Source organism: Mauremys mutica, chromosome 18 (genome assembly GCF_020497125.1).
Source record: "Mauremys mutica isolate MM-2020 ecotype Southern chromosome 18, ASM2049712v1, whole genome shotgun sequence".
Taxonomy (NCBI): domain Eukaryota; kingdom Metazoa; phylum Chordata; order Testudines; family Geoemydidae; genus Mauremys; species Mauremys mutica.
Window position 1 is genome coordinate 10,812,068 of NC_059089.1, and position 13,762 is coordinate 10,825,829.

Consider the following 13,762-nt stretch of genomic DNA (forward strand, 5'->3'; position numbering starts at 1 on the left):
GGGGACTGGCTTGGTTACTCTGCAGGACCCAGTCCCTGTGCAGCATGCTCTGTCCACGTTGGACTTTACTCCTTACCTCATCTTTATGCTCCCGACTTCTCTTGTCCGTTGTATCTTGTTCTTAGTAAATGGTTCCCTAGATGTTCCCCCTCTTATCGTCGCTAACTCAGACATTGTCTTTTAGCTCACTGACCCTTTACTTACCTTAGCACAGACATTTCGTTTTTAGCCTGCTCATTACCTCCCCAATCCTGTCTTGCAAGAAATGAGGCGTCCTGCATGTTTAATTGCTCACGTCAAGTCAGGCCTACAGCCATTACCCAAGGCAGGGATAGAGGACGTGGTGGCCCAATGACAGCTGCTCCGTTCTTGTTCCTTACGGTCAAGAGTCGCACAGTGTAAAACCCTGCTACTGAATCTCCCTTTTCCTCCTCTTCTCATTTAGTTTTGTAACCTAGGAGGCCAGGACACAGGCTAATGGTAACCTCCAACATGCATCCGACGCTGGGATTGCAGAGAGTAGTAACTATTGCTAAGCAAATACCAGTAGTTCCATTGGGTTCGCCATGGCAACAGTGCTCTAAATTTGACCAGCTGTACAGTTCAGAGGCCACCCTCTTTGGAAATGGCCAGGAATGTGTTCCGGGTGCCTGGCCATAGAAACAGGTGGGAAGTCCCCAAAGATCTGACGTTTACTTTAAAGTGAGATTCAGAAGCGAAGCTGGATGAAGGGGTTGCCTTGGCTCCGAGGGAGGGGCTGACTTCAGAGGTGAGGCAGAAATTATCACGTACGCAGCACGTCCGGGATGAATTGATCCGAAAACAGGCAGGACAAAGTAACTAACTATGTAAATGAAAATCAGTGTAAATCACATCAGCTCCGTATTCTGAAGGGATCAGATTGAGCCCCTGGCAGAGCAAATGCAGTTCCTGTTGAAGTGAGTGGCCTCGATCTGGACTCACACTGGTTTTGTGTCACTGTTACACCATTGACCTCAGTGGAGTTACTTACGCTGGGGACAATCCGGAGTGACATTGGAATGGGGCCCAGTGGAAGCTGCCCCTGTTCACACTGTGGCCCCAGAAGTACTGGGAATTGTGCAGGCATAAGTTAAGGGGGGGTGGGGCTGCTTTCTTTTGTGTCCTCCCTGTTTCTTGTTCTTCTGGCTTCACCCCCGTTCAGTCCCTCCATTGTTTCGCACGCCCAGCGAGGGGTGGAGCCATGCCAGTTACCATGCTTTCCCACGCCTGTGTGTTTCCTGACCGTGGCCATGGAAGTGGCACCTCCAGTCTCTGTATTGAAAGGATAAGGAAATGCAGAAGGCTATTTTTCCTGTCTGGCGCAGAGCACCCAGCTCATCTAGGAGCCAGGGCCTAGGGCTGATGCGAAACTGGTGCTACTTGCGCTGGCAGTTTTTGCCACTGCTGCTGATGTGCTTGCAGTAGATCCCAGACCAGGAAGCTCGCTGGACCCAACGGCCTGTTGTCTGCTTTCAGCCTGATCTGGGCAGCGTTTTGGTTCCCGAGCTCAGAGCTGGGTTTGAAATAGCAGACTCAGATTCATCGGTTCAATCCCTCAGGTGTCTTATTTGACTTACAAATCCCGTCTCTCCAGTGACTGACACTAATACAGCCCACCATTGTACAGACATCTCTGCTTTCCCGAGTGAGTGCCTAAAGGGAATGAGCCGGATTCCAGCCCCCACATGGTCCCTTTACTGCTCTCCGGCAGTGTAGAGGAGCTGCGGTGGTCCCTAGGGGAATTCCCGGGGTGCAGGGGCAGTATACAGCCCTGTGCCAGACTCCAGCAGGGCATCTGCTCCCATTACAAACAAGCTCCGTTACCGGGTTTTTGAGAGCTGTTCCCTATGATGTCTCGCGTCTCTCAGCTGTGGGAAGGTGAATGTGTAGTGATTAACAACAGAAAATTGCAGCCTCTGTGGCTGAGGCTTTATTGCTGCGCAGATGGACAGGCAAGACTGCAGACATGTATGTTGTGTTGTTCACCTCTATGGACGGCTTCTAGCCATCACTTAGGATGCATCAGGCTCTTTGCCTGTGGGATCTGGATGGCTCGGGGCCATGGTTACAGGGTAGGGAGCCTTCTGCACAGAAGTGTCCCCATTCACATCCATCCCAGGGTAGCAGTGACTGCAGTCCGTTCTCGTCCGATGCCTGCTTGGTAGACCTGCGAGCTGAGCTGGTGGGGCTCAGTACGCTCCTAGAGATCAGGTAATGATGTCACAAACGCTTCGGCACAATTTGTGCAGTGTTCTTGCCCTGCTGCTTTAGTTTCTCCGCGTGATGGCTCCTAGTAATGATACGGTAAGAGGTAGGAGGAGCTGCAGGGAGACGGGTTTCCCCAAGGCAACTCCAGCTCTATTGTACCATCGTCATGACTGCCGACGAGATGTCCTTCGAGGCAGCAGTGAGGAAGCACTAAAGCCAGAGAGGTCTCCAGTGCCAGGGGAGGGAGGACATGGCAAAGGACAAGGGAAATGTTGTTCCCCACGTAACCGTGGCCCTAGTAAGTTTATAGCTGCACCGTGGATAGTGTCCGTACTGGTTTCTTTAGAGGGTCCCACCTCTGCTGTGCAAGGACCAGCCCGTGGGGTGGGAAGGGAGATCACAGCTCACGTCTCACCACCCAGCCAGATAGAATAACCCACAGGCCACGTGGAGCAGAAGTGTTGAATTCCCCATCATGGTGTCCCCTGGGCCATCTAGTCCTCCCAGACTTGTCATGTTCGTGGCAGGGCAGCGTTTTTACGTGCTGTCTGTTCCCCTCTTGAGGCTTGCATAGACCTCCTGCCAGCCTCTGTGGGAGAGGGAGCTGGGTGGTTTGGCAGTGGGACACCCTTCCGTCTGGCCCCGCCGGGCACTCCTGGGGAAGCATTGCCATCACAGCGCAGTTCACCAGCTGGGTGAATGTCATTGGTGGGGCTCTGTCCAGCTCGAGCGCTCCCATCACTGGTCGCACCGAATGGCCCCCTCTTGGCAGCTTCAGCAGGGATGCTAATGACCGAGACTGAATCAACCCCTCACTAGGAGACGTGGTTCTGCCAAGTCCAGATTGAGACATATGGACCAAGGCTGGTGTGGGAGGGGAATCTCGACCTGCTGCTGTTACTGTACCTTTTCTGGGATGTCACAAAGGGTTTTAGCCTCTAGGGGGCACCTTTCCCCTGGGCCAAAGGGGCTCTGCCCCCGCATGGAGTGGAGAAGGCACTCACCCTCTTGGCCCATTTCATGCTTTGCTTCCAAGTGCCAGGCAGCAGCCCCTTAGAAGGGATCAGCTCTGTACACACAGATTCCATCAGAGCCCCTGGCATGGCGTGGGGGGGGAAATGGGGTGCACAGAACTCTGAGCAGTGGGGGAGATAGACTGCAATGGAGGGGAAAAGGGAAATGGGGGCACCCAGAGCCCCTGCCATGCAGGAGGAGAGTGGGGGTGGGACCCTGGAATGGGGGGGACGGACACACAACTGGTGGAGGGAAGATTCGGGGAACTTGGTATGGGAAAGGGGGGTACACAGAGCCCCTGCCACGTAATCCCCTCCATGGAGGGCATGGGGGAGGTGGGAATGGGGTGCACATGGGTGCTGGTGTGTGGGGCAGAGTGGGAGACCCTGGTATGGCAGAAGGGGAATGAAGGGCACACAGACCCCTGGCAGGGGTGAGCCTGGGGGAAGTTGTGGGTCCCTACAAAAGAAATGGGAGAGTGGCACCTAGGGAATTTGATGGGGGAGGGATGGAAAGGGACAGGGAGCCCCTGGGATGGGCAGTGCATTCAGCCTGCACAAGCTAGGAAGTGTATGAACCCTGCTGTGCAACCTTTTCTGGTTTAGCTCTTCTCTGCTACCCTAAAGTATTTGTTTGCATGCGCGCACAGATCCCTCCTGTTTGTTCCAGTGACCAAATGTCCCTCGCTGCTTCTCTCTTCCAGCTTTGACTATGGAGACCGATTCTGGGACATCAAAGGCAAATACTTCAGCTGTCAGTGCGGTTCACCCAAGTGCAAACACTCAAGCACAGCCCTGGCCCAACGGCAAGCGAGCACATCCTCCCGGGAGGCCCAGGAGAATGGACTCCCCGACACCAGCTCTGCCATGGCAGCTGGCCCCTTTTGAGGACTCGCTCCCGGGAGCCTGAACTGTTTTAACTCGATAGATTCACATACTGTTTGAAATTTCCATTGAAAGAGAAAACACATTCAAGGAAAGCCAAGGGGTTCGTGACATCTAGGGATGTGCCACCGACTGTTACTTGAGGAATAAGTGAAAGCAAATCCGGACTCCATGTTGTCGTTTTCCTCCCTCTCCAGCCCTGGAAAGCGGCGGGTTTTACAGTGAGTGCGAAGGGACGGCTTTCGCAGGTTTTCCATGCAAGATTCCTCGCATCCATCTCTTAATGTGCTAAGTATTGTCAGAGCCAAGGAAGAGTTCACCCCTCCTCTTCAGAACGCTGGTATTGATTGAATGGAACCGTCATGCCAAGTCATCTCCACTTCTCTTACAATAAACTTTGAATACTTGCTGGAACTTGCTTTTTAAAGGAGTGGGGGGGGGGGGCGGGAATGGTTCTGACATTGGTTTACTTGACGCAGCTTTGTGGGGCAGGTCTTTTAAACCACAAATTTCTCCCTCACCTGGCAGGACATTACGGAGTGGTCTTTCCTGGCCCAGTCGCTGGGAGCTAGAGGTTGTTTGCTTCTAACAGACGTCTGTCGGTTACCAAATCTGCTGATCTGTTGTTTTTTTTTCTAAAGAAAAATGGAAAAGAATCCTTCATTCCCTCCCCCTCCATCCCTATCTCTGTTCCAAGCCTGCCAGAGATTCTTTCCCCACCACCCCTGCTCCATACCAAGCTTTCTCCGTTAAAAACCAGCTCTCACCTCTGCCCCTTGGGCATGTTACTGTCTCAGTGTTGGTTTCACCAGTGGCAGGATTTGCCTCTCCTGCCGCGTTAGCAATCTTAGAGAGGGACGGGGATTGTACAAGACACTAACTTCTGAAAGAATCAGTTTGCTTTTTTAAAACAAAACAAAGTGGTCCGTATACTATAAAGAACCTTTGACTGGCATTTCTCAAGAGGATGCTTCAGGCTGGGCAAGCATCAGAGAGGACACATCCCAGCGAGAGGAGATACCATTGTCACCAGCTCATCCCCTCCCTTTTCTCAACTCTGGGCACCTCCGATTTAATTTTTAAGCCACACACTATGAAGTTGAAATGAACTGATTTATTTTTTACCATTATTAAAACATTTGGGACAAAGCATTAAAAAAAAAAAAAACCCAACAAAAAAACCCACCCACACACACAATAACAAAAAGAAACCACAAAACAAAAACGGTGCTGATTCTGGTGTGATTTTTACTCACCACGTGAATATAAACTATCAATTGTATAAAAAGAACAAAGTGATTTTAGTATAAAATGCAGGAAAAAACACAAAACCTTTTTTAAATTGTTAGTATTGTAGTGTGAATAAATTTGCCATCGCCTTTTGTGTGATGGCTCGGCAGGTCATTATCTTAATTTTTTTTTGCATATATCTTTAAATACTGTAATTAGTGCAGTAACAGGATTTTTTTTGTGCATCTCTTCTAAAACATTCATAATGCCGTCATGTTTATTATTATTATTATTATTATTATTATTATTTTCTGTTAATGTTTTTGACAATTTTAAAGGAGCAGTCTTTTGGCTCTGGTCATTTTCTTGTTCTGTTTTCAATGAAATCAATAAAAAAAAGTGCTTTAAAATGAATTTGGCTCTTTCATTCATCAGTGTTGCCAACTCTCATGATTGCATGACAAGTATTGTGAGATACGGGGTTTTAAAATTTAAATCCCAGCTCCAGGAGTCATGATTAGATAGCAATCTCAGTTTTGGGGGGAGAGGGGTTTGTTGTGGGGGGTTTTTTAGGCAAATTTCTGGCCTTCATGGTTGCACAGCAAAGCTAGAAAATGTGTATTCTAAAAGTTCAGAAAGCAAAATGAAAATCCCCCACATCTAGTAGTAGTGTAAATGTTGTGCTTTTAAGTCACTCAGGATATTGTGGGGCAGCGGCCTTCATGATTTCTCAGTGCTTGAGGTTGGCAATGCTGTTTTGAGGTGATCTTCCCCCAACTGCCTCTGCAGAATAGATCAGCAGCAAGGCAGCCTTCCAAAAATAGGCTTCCATCATGGGCCGATTGCTGTGCCCACTGGAGAGCCCCATAGACTTCCATGGGCCTCTGTCCAGTAGCAGTAGTCTGCCCGTAGAGATTGCAATGCAGGACTGCAGGCCCTGGCCAGGCAAACCCACCCTTCCTGGGATCTAGTTACCTGCCCTTCAAGGAAAAAAACTAATGAGATCACCCCCCCCCCCCCGCCCCCCTCTCCCCCCCAAAAATCTCACCCAGCATGGAGATGCCAGTTTCTTACCAGCTTTGCTTGGAACACCTGTGAATCCCCCCTGAGCATTGTTCACATGGGCGAGAGAATTGCATGAATGGGTTTCCACTGCTGGCAGGAGCTGAGTGATCTGTAGATGCAGGGTTCCCAAGGGACCTTTCCTACAGTGCAGATAAAAAGGACCTGCGGATGGAAATAAAAAAATGGACTTTCTGCCCCCAGTAGCTTATTTATGTATGAAGAAGGCCTGAAAGGTTTTCTTCCCGTCCCCCACCTTTGTAAGGGGGCAGGGGAGGTGTGGTTCTGCTTCTGGGGGTGGGGGTAGTTTAAGTTTAGACTGATTGGGAATGTGATGTCTGGGCTTCCCTGGTTTTGCTGGAGGACTCCTTGGAGGACTCTGAGACGTGGACTGGGTGCTTTCTCAGTCCGGCACTACCAGGCTTGGCGAGGGTGGGGAAGCCCTAGGCAAGGGAGCTCTGCACCCTGTGACTTAAGTTAAATTGGGGTTGACCAAATTTAGAACAGTCTGAACACTAATTCCCCCTGGCTCAAACACAGTTCTCTCATCTCCACTCCGACTCCTGCTCGTTCCCCCAGTGGCCCATCAAGGCTGAATTTCGAGTGCGAGAAATCAAAATAGGGGGGAAAACCCTTCTTGGACACACACCTAAATGAGTTTCTCTTTCCAAGGTTCCCTGTCAGAGTTGGCCTCTGAAGCTCCCCGGTGGTAGCCACGGCAGTGCCTGGTCCAGAGCCCACTCACATCATTGCCAGGCTGTCCGGTGACTTCAACAGGCTTTGAATCAGGTCCAGAGAGCGGAGCAGCGGCAGCTCCGGTCAAACCACAGGCTTGGTTTTGAGGCTGCTTGCTCGGTATTAAACACAGCCTGTGCCAGCTGCAGCTTGGGGGAGAGGGGTGAGTGGTTAAGGGCTGGTTAAGGTGATAATCGGTTCTTCCTGTCAAATCTCTGAGGCTGAGCTCGGGCTACAGAAGTTGCTCCCGAGGCTCTGGAGGGAACAGGTGATGGGGTCCTTCCCCGAGGTCGCTTGGGCTTCGACTCCGCCAATGCGTGAGGGCAAGAAACATGTCATAATAGACACAGTGATTAAGCATGGTCATGGGGATCTGTCACCATAAATCTGCCTTTTAAGAAAAAATAATAAACTCACGGAGTCATTTACAGACTCATAAAAATAGTGGTAAACAGTAGTAAAAGTTGGGCTCGACTCCAGCTGAGGAGATAAGGGGAGGCCAGCGTTTCAGTGGCATTCTTCCTCAGCCATGCAGCTTGAACGGCGGTTCGCCTTGTCTCCCCCTTCGAGGGAAGCGTCTTGTGAATCCCACCTCTGGCCTCCACACCCCCCTCCCTTAGTTCAAGGCTCACTTTGTCTCATAGCCACCAATCTTCGGGATGAGGATTGGACTGGCCTCCCTCCAAAGCCCCCTCCTGGCACAATTCTATTGATCACAACATTTAGCACTTATTTAGCCCTGTTCGTTGTCGAGGTGCTGTCCTGCAATGCCCTTGTCAGGGAGGCATGGAAAGATGGCCCAGCAGAAGCACTCCAGGGGAAGGGACGTTCCCAGAGTTACACTGTAAATCGGTAGCAGAGCGAGGCTTAGAAGCGCCTAGTCCTATGTACAGACCACTAGGCCACACTGCCACAAAGCCATTTGCTCTTTCTTCTTTGCCTGGAGCCGACCAGCTTCCCGCCAACAGGCTCTCAGCTTCTGGTGGCCCAAGTGTGAGATACCAAGAAATACATTTGGCCTAGTCCTACCTCAAGGCCTTTCACATTAAGGAGGAGACCCAAGTGCATGAGAGCAAACTGGTTCTACCGAGTGCTCTCTCTCCCCTAGCGCTGCGGGGGAAGGAGAAGCATGTGCGAGTAGCGGTAGCTGCTTGTCACACTGATTTATGCTTCCACCGCTGGACAAAGGACTGAGGCCTGGTCTACACGCTGCAAAGATAGGGCGACACAAGTCACCTTGCACCAACCTATGGGCATTGTTGTCAGGTGGAGTGGCCTCCCTCCAGACTTGAGAGGGAGGGACCACGACACTCCTCTTGGTGGGTGGGGCCAAACCTGCCCCGCCCCCTGCCAGAAGTACTGGGGCGGGATAGGCAGTATAAAGGGAAGGCCCTGGAGCTCAGTTGAGTGGGAGCTAGGGAAGGAGACAGATGTCTCCGGCCTGCTGCAGAACTTGAGCTGAACTGTGCCCTGCACCCGGCGGAGACCGAGCCTGGAGGGTCGTTACCCAGATGGGTCTCCACAGAACATCCCACGATGACAGAGGACCCTTGGCCTACGGAACCCCCCTGCCCAGACTGTGGTAGGAAGTAGCCCAGGGAACCAGACTTTAGTCTGGTTTTGTTGCCAGAACAGGGGTCCATGGGTTTCGGTAGGATCCCTGCTGACCCAGTGGTGGACCCGTTTGCCGCTGTTAGGGCCCTGGGCTGGGACCTGGTGGAGCAGGGTGGGCCTGGGTCCCCCTGCTGCCAACCCCACCCCTGGAGTGGCAGCCTAGGCCAGAAGGCCGGTGCATCACTTGTGTCTTGCCCCAGCCAGGAGACGGTGGGCCCAGACGGTGTGTTTGCAGGCTGACTTAGCTGAAAGGCTTGGGCAAAAGCCCAGCTCTGCCCTGCCTGGAAGGCCAGAGCTTCCCCTATAGAATGGGTGTTGGGTGGCATCCCCCCCTTTTGGGGAGGCTGGCTCCTGGCTCTGCCCCTTCCCCCCATGCCACCTACTGGGCTGGAACCCTGAGGGCCCCCCTCTGCCGCTGGAGCCCTGAGACCCCCTGCACGGCTGGGAAAAAAGCCGCCCCCGACCTGCCAGGAGGAGCCCCCCCAACTTGCCCGGAAGAGCCCTGGGCCAGTCGTGCCTCCCCAGACTCCGAGCCACCTGGGAAAAGCCGCAGCATTCTTCCCGAAGAACCTGAGCGTTTGCTATTCCCCATGCAGGTTCCGGGGTGGCTGAGGAGGCGGTATGTGCTACTCAGCTTCCTGGGTTCATCAGTTATCTCTCCGGAGTCCAGGGAGATGACTGACGACCCTGGGAAGCTGAATAGCACATACCGCCTCCTCAGCCGCCCTGGAACCTGCATGGGGCATAATAAAGCAGAAACGTCACCCGCCAAATCCGCACCTGGGCGTCCGGCAGCAGCGGCGTTATACCTGCCGCCCGTGCCCTATGGACTGGTTGAGCGCTGTCTGCCTAGCCTGGCGGCGTAGGCTAAGGACTGCCTATGCTCTGTCTTGCTTAGAGGGCCAGTCCTAGACTCGTGGCAGACCTAGCTGGGAAGCTCTGAGCTGAAGATGGCTCACTGCCCTGCCCCGCCCGAGGGGGTTCGACCTCCAGACTGTCAACGGTGGTTTGCCCCTGCTAGGAGGCTCCCTTGGATAGACGGCCTGCTGCTCGGCCCGCCACCAGAGCCTGAGCAGGAGAGCGCTGCCTGATGCAGAGTGGCCGGCCTGCCTCCCCCTGGAGAGCGAGGGACCAACGCCAAAGACACTGCCCCTTTTAACTCTTCATTGCCGTGTGTTTGTGTGTCCCTAGGGAGTCTGTCACGGGCGTGTCCAGACAGCACCTTCAGCCCACTAAACATCTTTGGACATGCCTTTAATCTGGGTAGCTAACTGGCTTCTCTATTAGGCAATAGTTTGGGTCCATGGGACCCTCTCAAGCTCTGTTTGCCTTGTCAGTGGGTGATCTATTCGGTGTTCATGGGCTCTCTTGGCCACCCTGGAAGGTTCTCATGGTTGGGGGCTTATCCAGTTTCATTAGCACTCAGAGTTCCTCTCTCTACATCGCTTGATTTTGGAGTGTTCGGTTGATTAACTCTGTAGGTGTGGTTTTTTTCTGGGTACTTCTCCATTTGGAGGCATGGGGGGCAGTTGCTCTGTTGTATGAATTCTCTTTGGCCACCTCCCTACTTCTTTTCCTTGGGCTTGGAGCTATTTGTTAGTCTAGTTGTGCAGGAGGGCTGGTAATTAAGTTTTGTGTGGCGCTCCTGGTTGTGCTTAGACACATAGCAACTGGATGCCTATTATCTCCTCCTGTACACAGACGTCAGGGCACCGTGACTTCGCGGAGAAGCCCATGATGATAAACACACTGCTGTGAAATGGGGCCTGGGGCTGGTGGCTGCTCCTGTTAAGGGGAATAGGGTGGGGAAAGATGGAAACAGAGCAGAACTTGGAGCTTTAAAGATGAAGGGTCAGAACTGACTTATTAAGAGCCTTTTGCGATGAGCACTCACTTAGATGGGAAGTTGGCTTGTGAGCTAAATAGGGTTTGAAGCAGAATCTCCCCAGAACCAAAAAGCACTAACTGCACGGCTAAGGTCCCTGTAGTACATCCCTTCTGCCCCAGTGCCAGCCATATTTCAGACACGCCCCAATAAGCCTGCAAGCCCTCAGCAGTGGGACTAGCAAGCCAGATGGCACCGTGTCCTGTTATGAACACTGAGGCTAGGGCTGCACTTAAAACACTTTTGCAGCACAGCTGCTTCTGTCCTGCTGCAGTGCGTCAGTGTAGACACTCCCTACAGCAACAGAAGGGGTGCTGTTGCTGCTGCTGTAATTAATCCACCTCCCTGAGAGGCGGTAGCTAGAGCAACTTGGGCCTGGTCTACACTAGGGGGCGGGGGCGATGTAAGATACGCAACTTCAGCTACGGGAATAGCGTAGCTGAAGTCGAAGTATCTTATTTCGACTTACCTCCCGTCCTCACTGCCCGGGATCGACGGCCGCAGCTCCCTCTGTCGACTCCGCTCCCGCCGTTCGCTCTGGTGGAGGTCCGGAGTCGATGGGAGCGCGGTCGGGGATCGATATATCGCGTCTAGATGAGACGTGATATATTGATTCCCCGATAAATCGATCGCTGCCCGCCGATCCAGCGGGTAGTGTAGACATCACTGGGGCTTAGGTCAGTCTAGCTACGGGTGAGGATTATCCACACTCCTGGCAGATGTAGCTATACCAGTGTCTGTTCCTAGTTCAGACCAGGCCGCAGTCCCATGAGTCTGGCCAGGTGCACCATCTGCGGCACGTTGTGCTCAGGTACCACGTGGAGTTTTCACTATCAGCCCTCATCCTCAAAGGAAACCTCTGCACCAAAGACAAGCCTTAGAGCCTAAACTCATAACTTTGGTACACACTAAAAACCAGGGTCTTAATAAAGACCCTGGATTTATGGCTTATTACAACTCTGTAACCCACTAACCCCCACGTTTTGTCCTGTGATTGCAGGGGTGTTAATGGCCACTCCACCTTGAACAGTCCCTTGGAATAGGCTCTAACTACTTCTGCTAACCAATCTGTTCCATCCTGCATTTAGCTGGGGCGCTCTGAGTACCTTTCCCAGACCTGAAGGAGAGCGCCGTGTAGTGCGAAAGCCTGTCTCTCTCACCAGCAAGAGCAGGTCCAATGAGAGATATGACCTCACCTACCTTGTTGGTCAGGGGCACAGAGTAATTTCTATGGAAACTTATTATTTTTCATCCCTGTTAAATTCTTTAGAACTTTGGGTAACATCTGCAGCCTTTGTTTACATGCGCGAGGGCTGAGCCTCAGCTGGTGTAAATCACCCCACTGACTTGGAGCTAGACCAGCTGATGTTTGGCCCATTAACTGTAATCTCACCCTCCGGGAGCCATTGCTCTGGTACAAAGCAGCTTTCGCCCTGATTTTTTTGTTTTTTTAAACCATCCCTCATTTCTAGGGTCTCCAACTCTCCTCTTCCACTCTCTGGAGGCTGCCCAGGCTTCATCTCGCCCAGCGAATGTGTTTTAAACGCGAGCTAGCCCTGCCTACACTGGGGTTTAAAGGCACTCGCTGTCCCGTTGGAAAACAAACCCGATCTCTTTCCTCGTCTGGCGCCTGGAGCGAGCTAAATAGGGGCCCGATTCCAGACGTGCTCGGCAGCCCATGTGAAAAACTGAACCCAAACCTGGCTGCGTATTTGGGTGGTGAAATGGGAGCTGAGTTCTCCTGGAAGCCTGCCCTGGTCATGGGCGCTGCTCTTCAGTTCTGAAAATCTGGCCCTTCATGTCTCTGGTCCCAAAGCCTCAAAGATATTTAGGCTCCTAACGTCCACTGGTGTCAATGGAGTTAGGTGTCTGTGTCCTGGTGTGGATCCAGCTACACCCTTTGTGTATTGGACCCACCCTCTTAATACAAGTGAGAAACCCTGGAGTAAAGACGCACTTTTCTCCCCATTCTCTTCCTCTGCATGCCTACCCCTGTTTTCTCATTGTCAGGAGGAGGCACCTCTACACACCTGAGGTGCAGAGCTCAGAGGGTTAATTGATGCAAACCTGCTTCCCTTGATTATGAGAAAAGGGTTTACTGGCTGGATGGCTGCTGTTGCTGATAAATCTGGAAGTGCATGAGAATCCCTCTTGGTGGTTTCCTTGTTATCATACCGGCATTGGGCTTGCCCTGTTGTGAGCATCTCAATATGTGTCATCTTAATGGATTTTCTGAGAGCCTCTTGTAGACGCCAGGCTCTGTGCCCTCCATCTATTTAATTCTCTTGCGCGGGCGTTGCTGTGGGGACTCCCAGAATGCTAGCGACCAGGCTATCTTGGGGATGCTGCCGCTTTCGTAGGCCCCAGGACTGTGATGGCTTTAACACTTTCTGCCCAGCTGCCCACCTTAGAGTGGGAAAACTAGGCTGTGTTGGATGATTAATATAAGGGCAGTTTGGGCTCCTGTCTGTTTTCGGCTCCTCCTTATTAGCTGCAGTGTGTGATAGCTGTGCATCCCCCCAGGCTGATGGACCGTTCTGCTCCAGGGCTTTTGAAATGCTCCCTGGCCTCTGTGCAATGTTCACGGTTTGTTAGAGATGCAGGGAGCGTCTGGTAACAGGAAGGTTTGGATTTTAAGCCGGGATCTCGCATCGTGTCCTCTTTCCTTCCTTTCCCCCAACTAGTTTCACAGCCATGTTCCTTACAGGGCCTGAGCCTACTCATGCCTGGTAACATCAATGGCAAACCCTGCCCAATGTCTTCAATAGCACAAAATCAGGGGGCAGATTCTGCCCCCTTGATGCTGTTGTACTGGGATCATGAAGCAGCTGCCTAGAGAATTCCAGCAGAGGAGAATCAGCATGAAGGGGAAACAGCTGGAGGGTCCTAGGCGCTGGAACATCCTAGCCAGCCAAAGAGCGCTGGGATTACTCTTACATTTGGGGCTGGAACGTCACCCAGACAAGCCCAGAATCCAGGAGACACAAAGGTGGCTTGAAGCGCCTCCCTTGAGAGGCCCCTCTGGGCAATACTGGTTTGTGCTGGCCGCAGACTGGACACAGGCAAGTGCCTTGTGCTACCAGGTTTCCAGACAAACCCTGCACACCGG

At 52.3% G+C, this 13,762-nt stretch overlaps 1 protein-coding gene across 15 annotated transcripts in view; it reads left to right on the forward strand.

Annotated features, from left to right (window-relative positions):
- The window catches only part of EHMT1 (euchromatic histone lysine methyltransferase 1), a 162,250-nt gene extending 156,930 nt beyond the window's left edge, over positions 1–5,320 (forward strand). For all 15 annotated transcript variants that reach the window (XM_044992504.1, XM_044992514.1, XM_044992510.1 and 12 more), the window contains one exon: positions 3,947–5,320. In XM_044992504.1, coding sequence (XP_044848439.1) covers positions 3,947–4,130 — 184 coding nt within the window. In that variant the 3' untranslated portion in view covers positions 4,131–5,320. The remainder of the gene's footprint in view (positions 1–3,946) is intronic.
- The last annotated feature ends 8,442 nt before the right edge of the window (positions 5,321–13,762 follow it).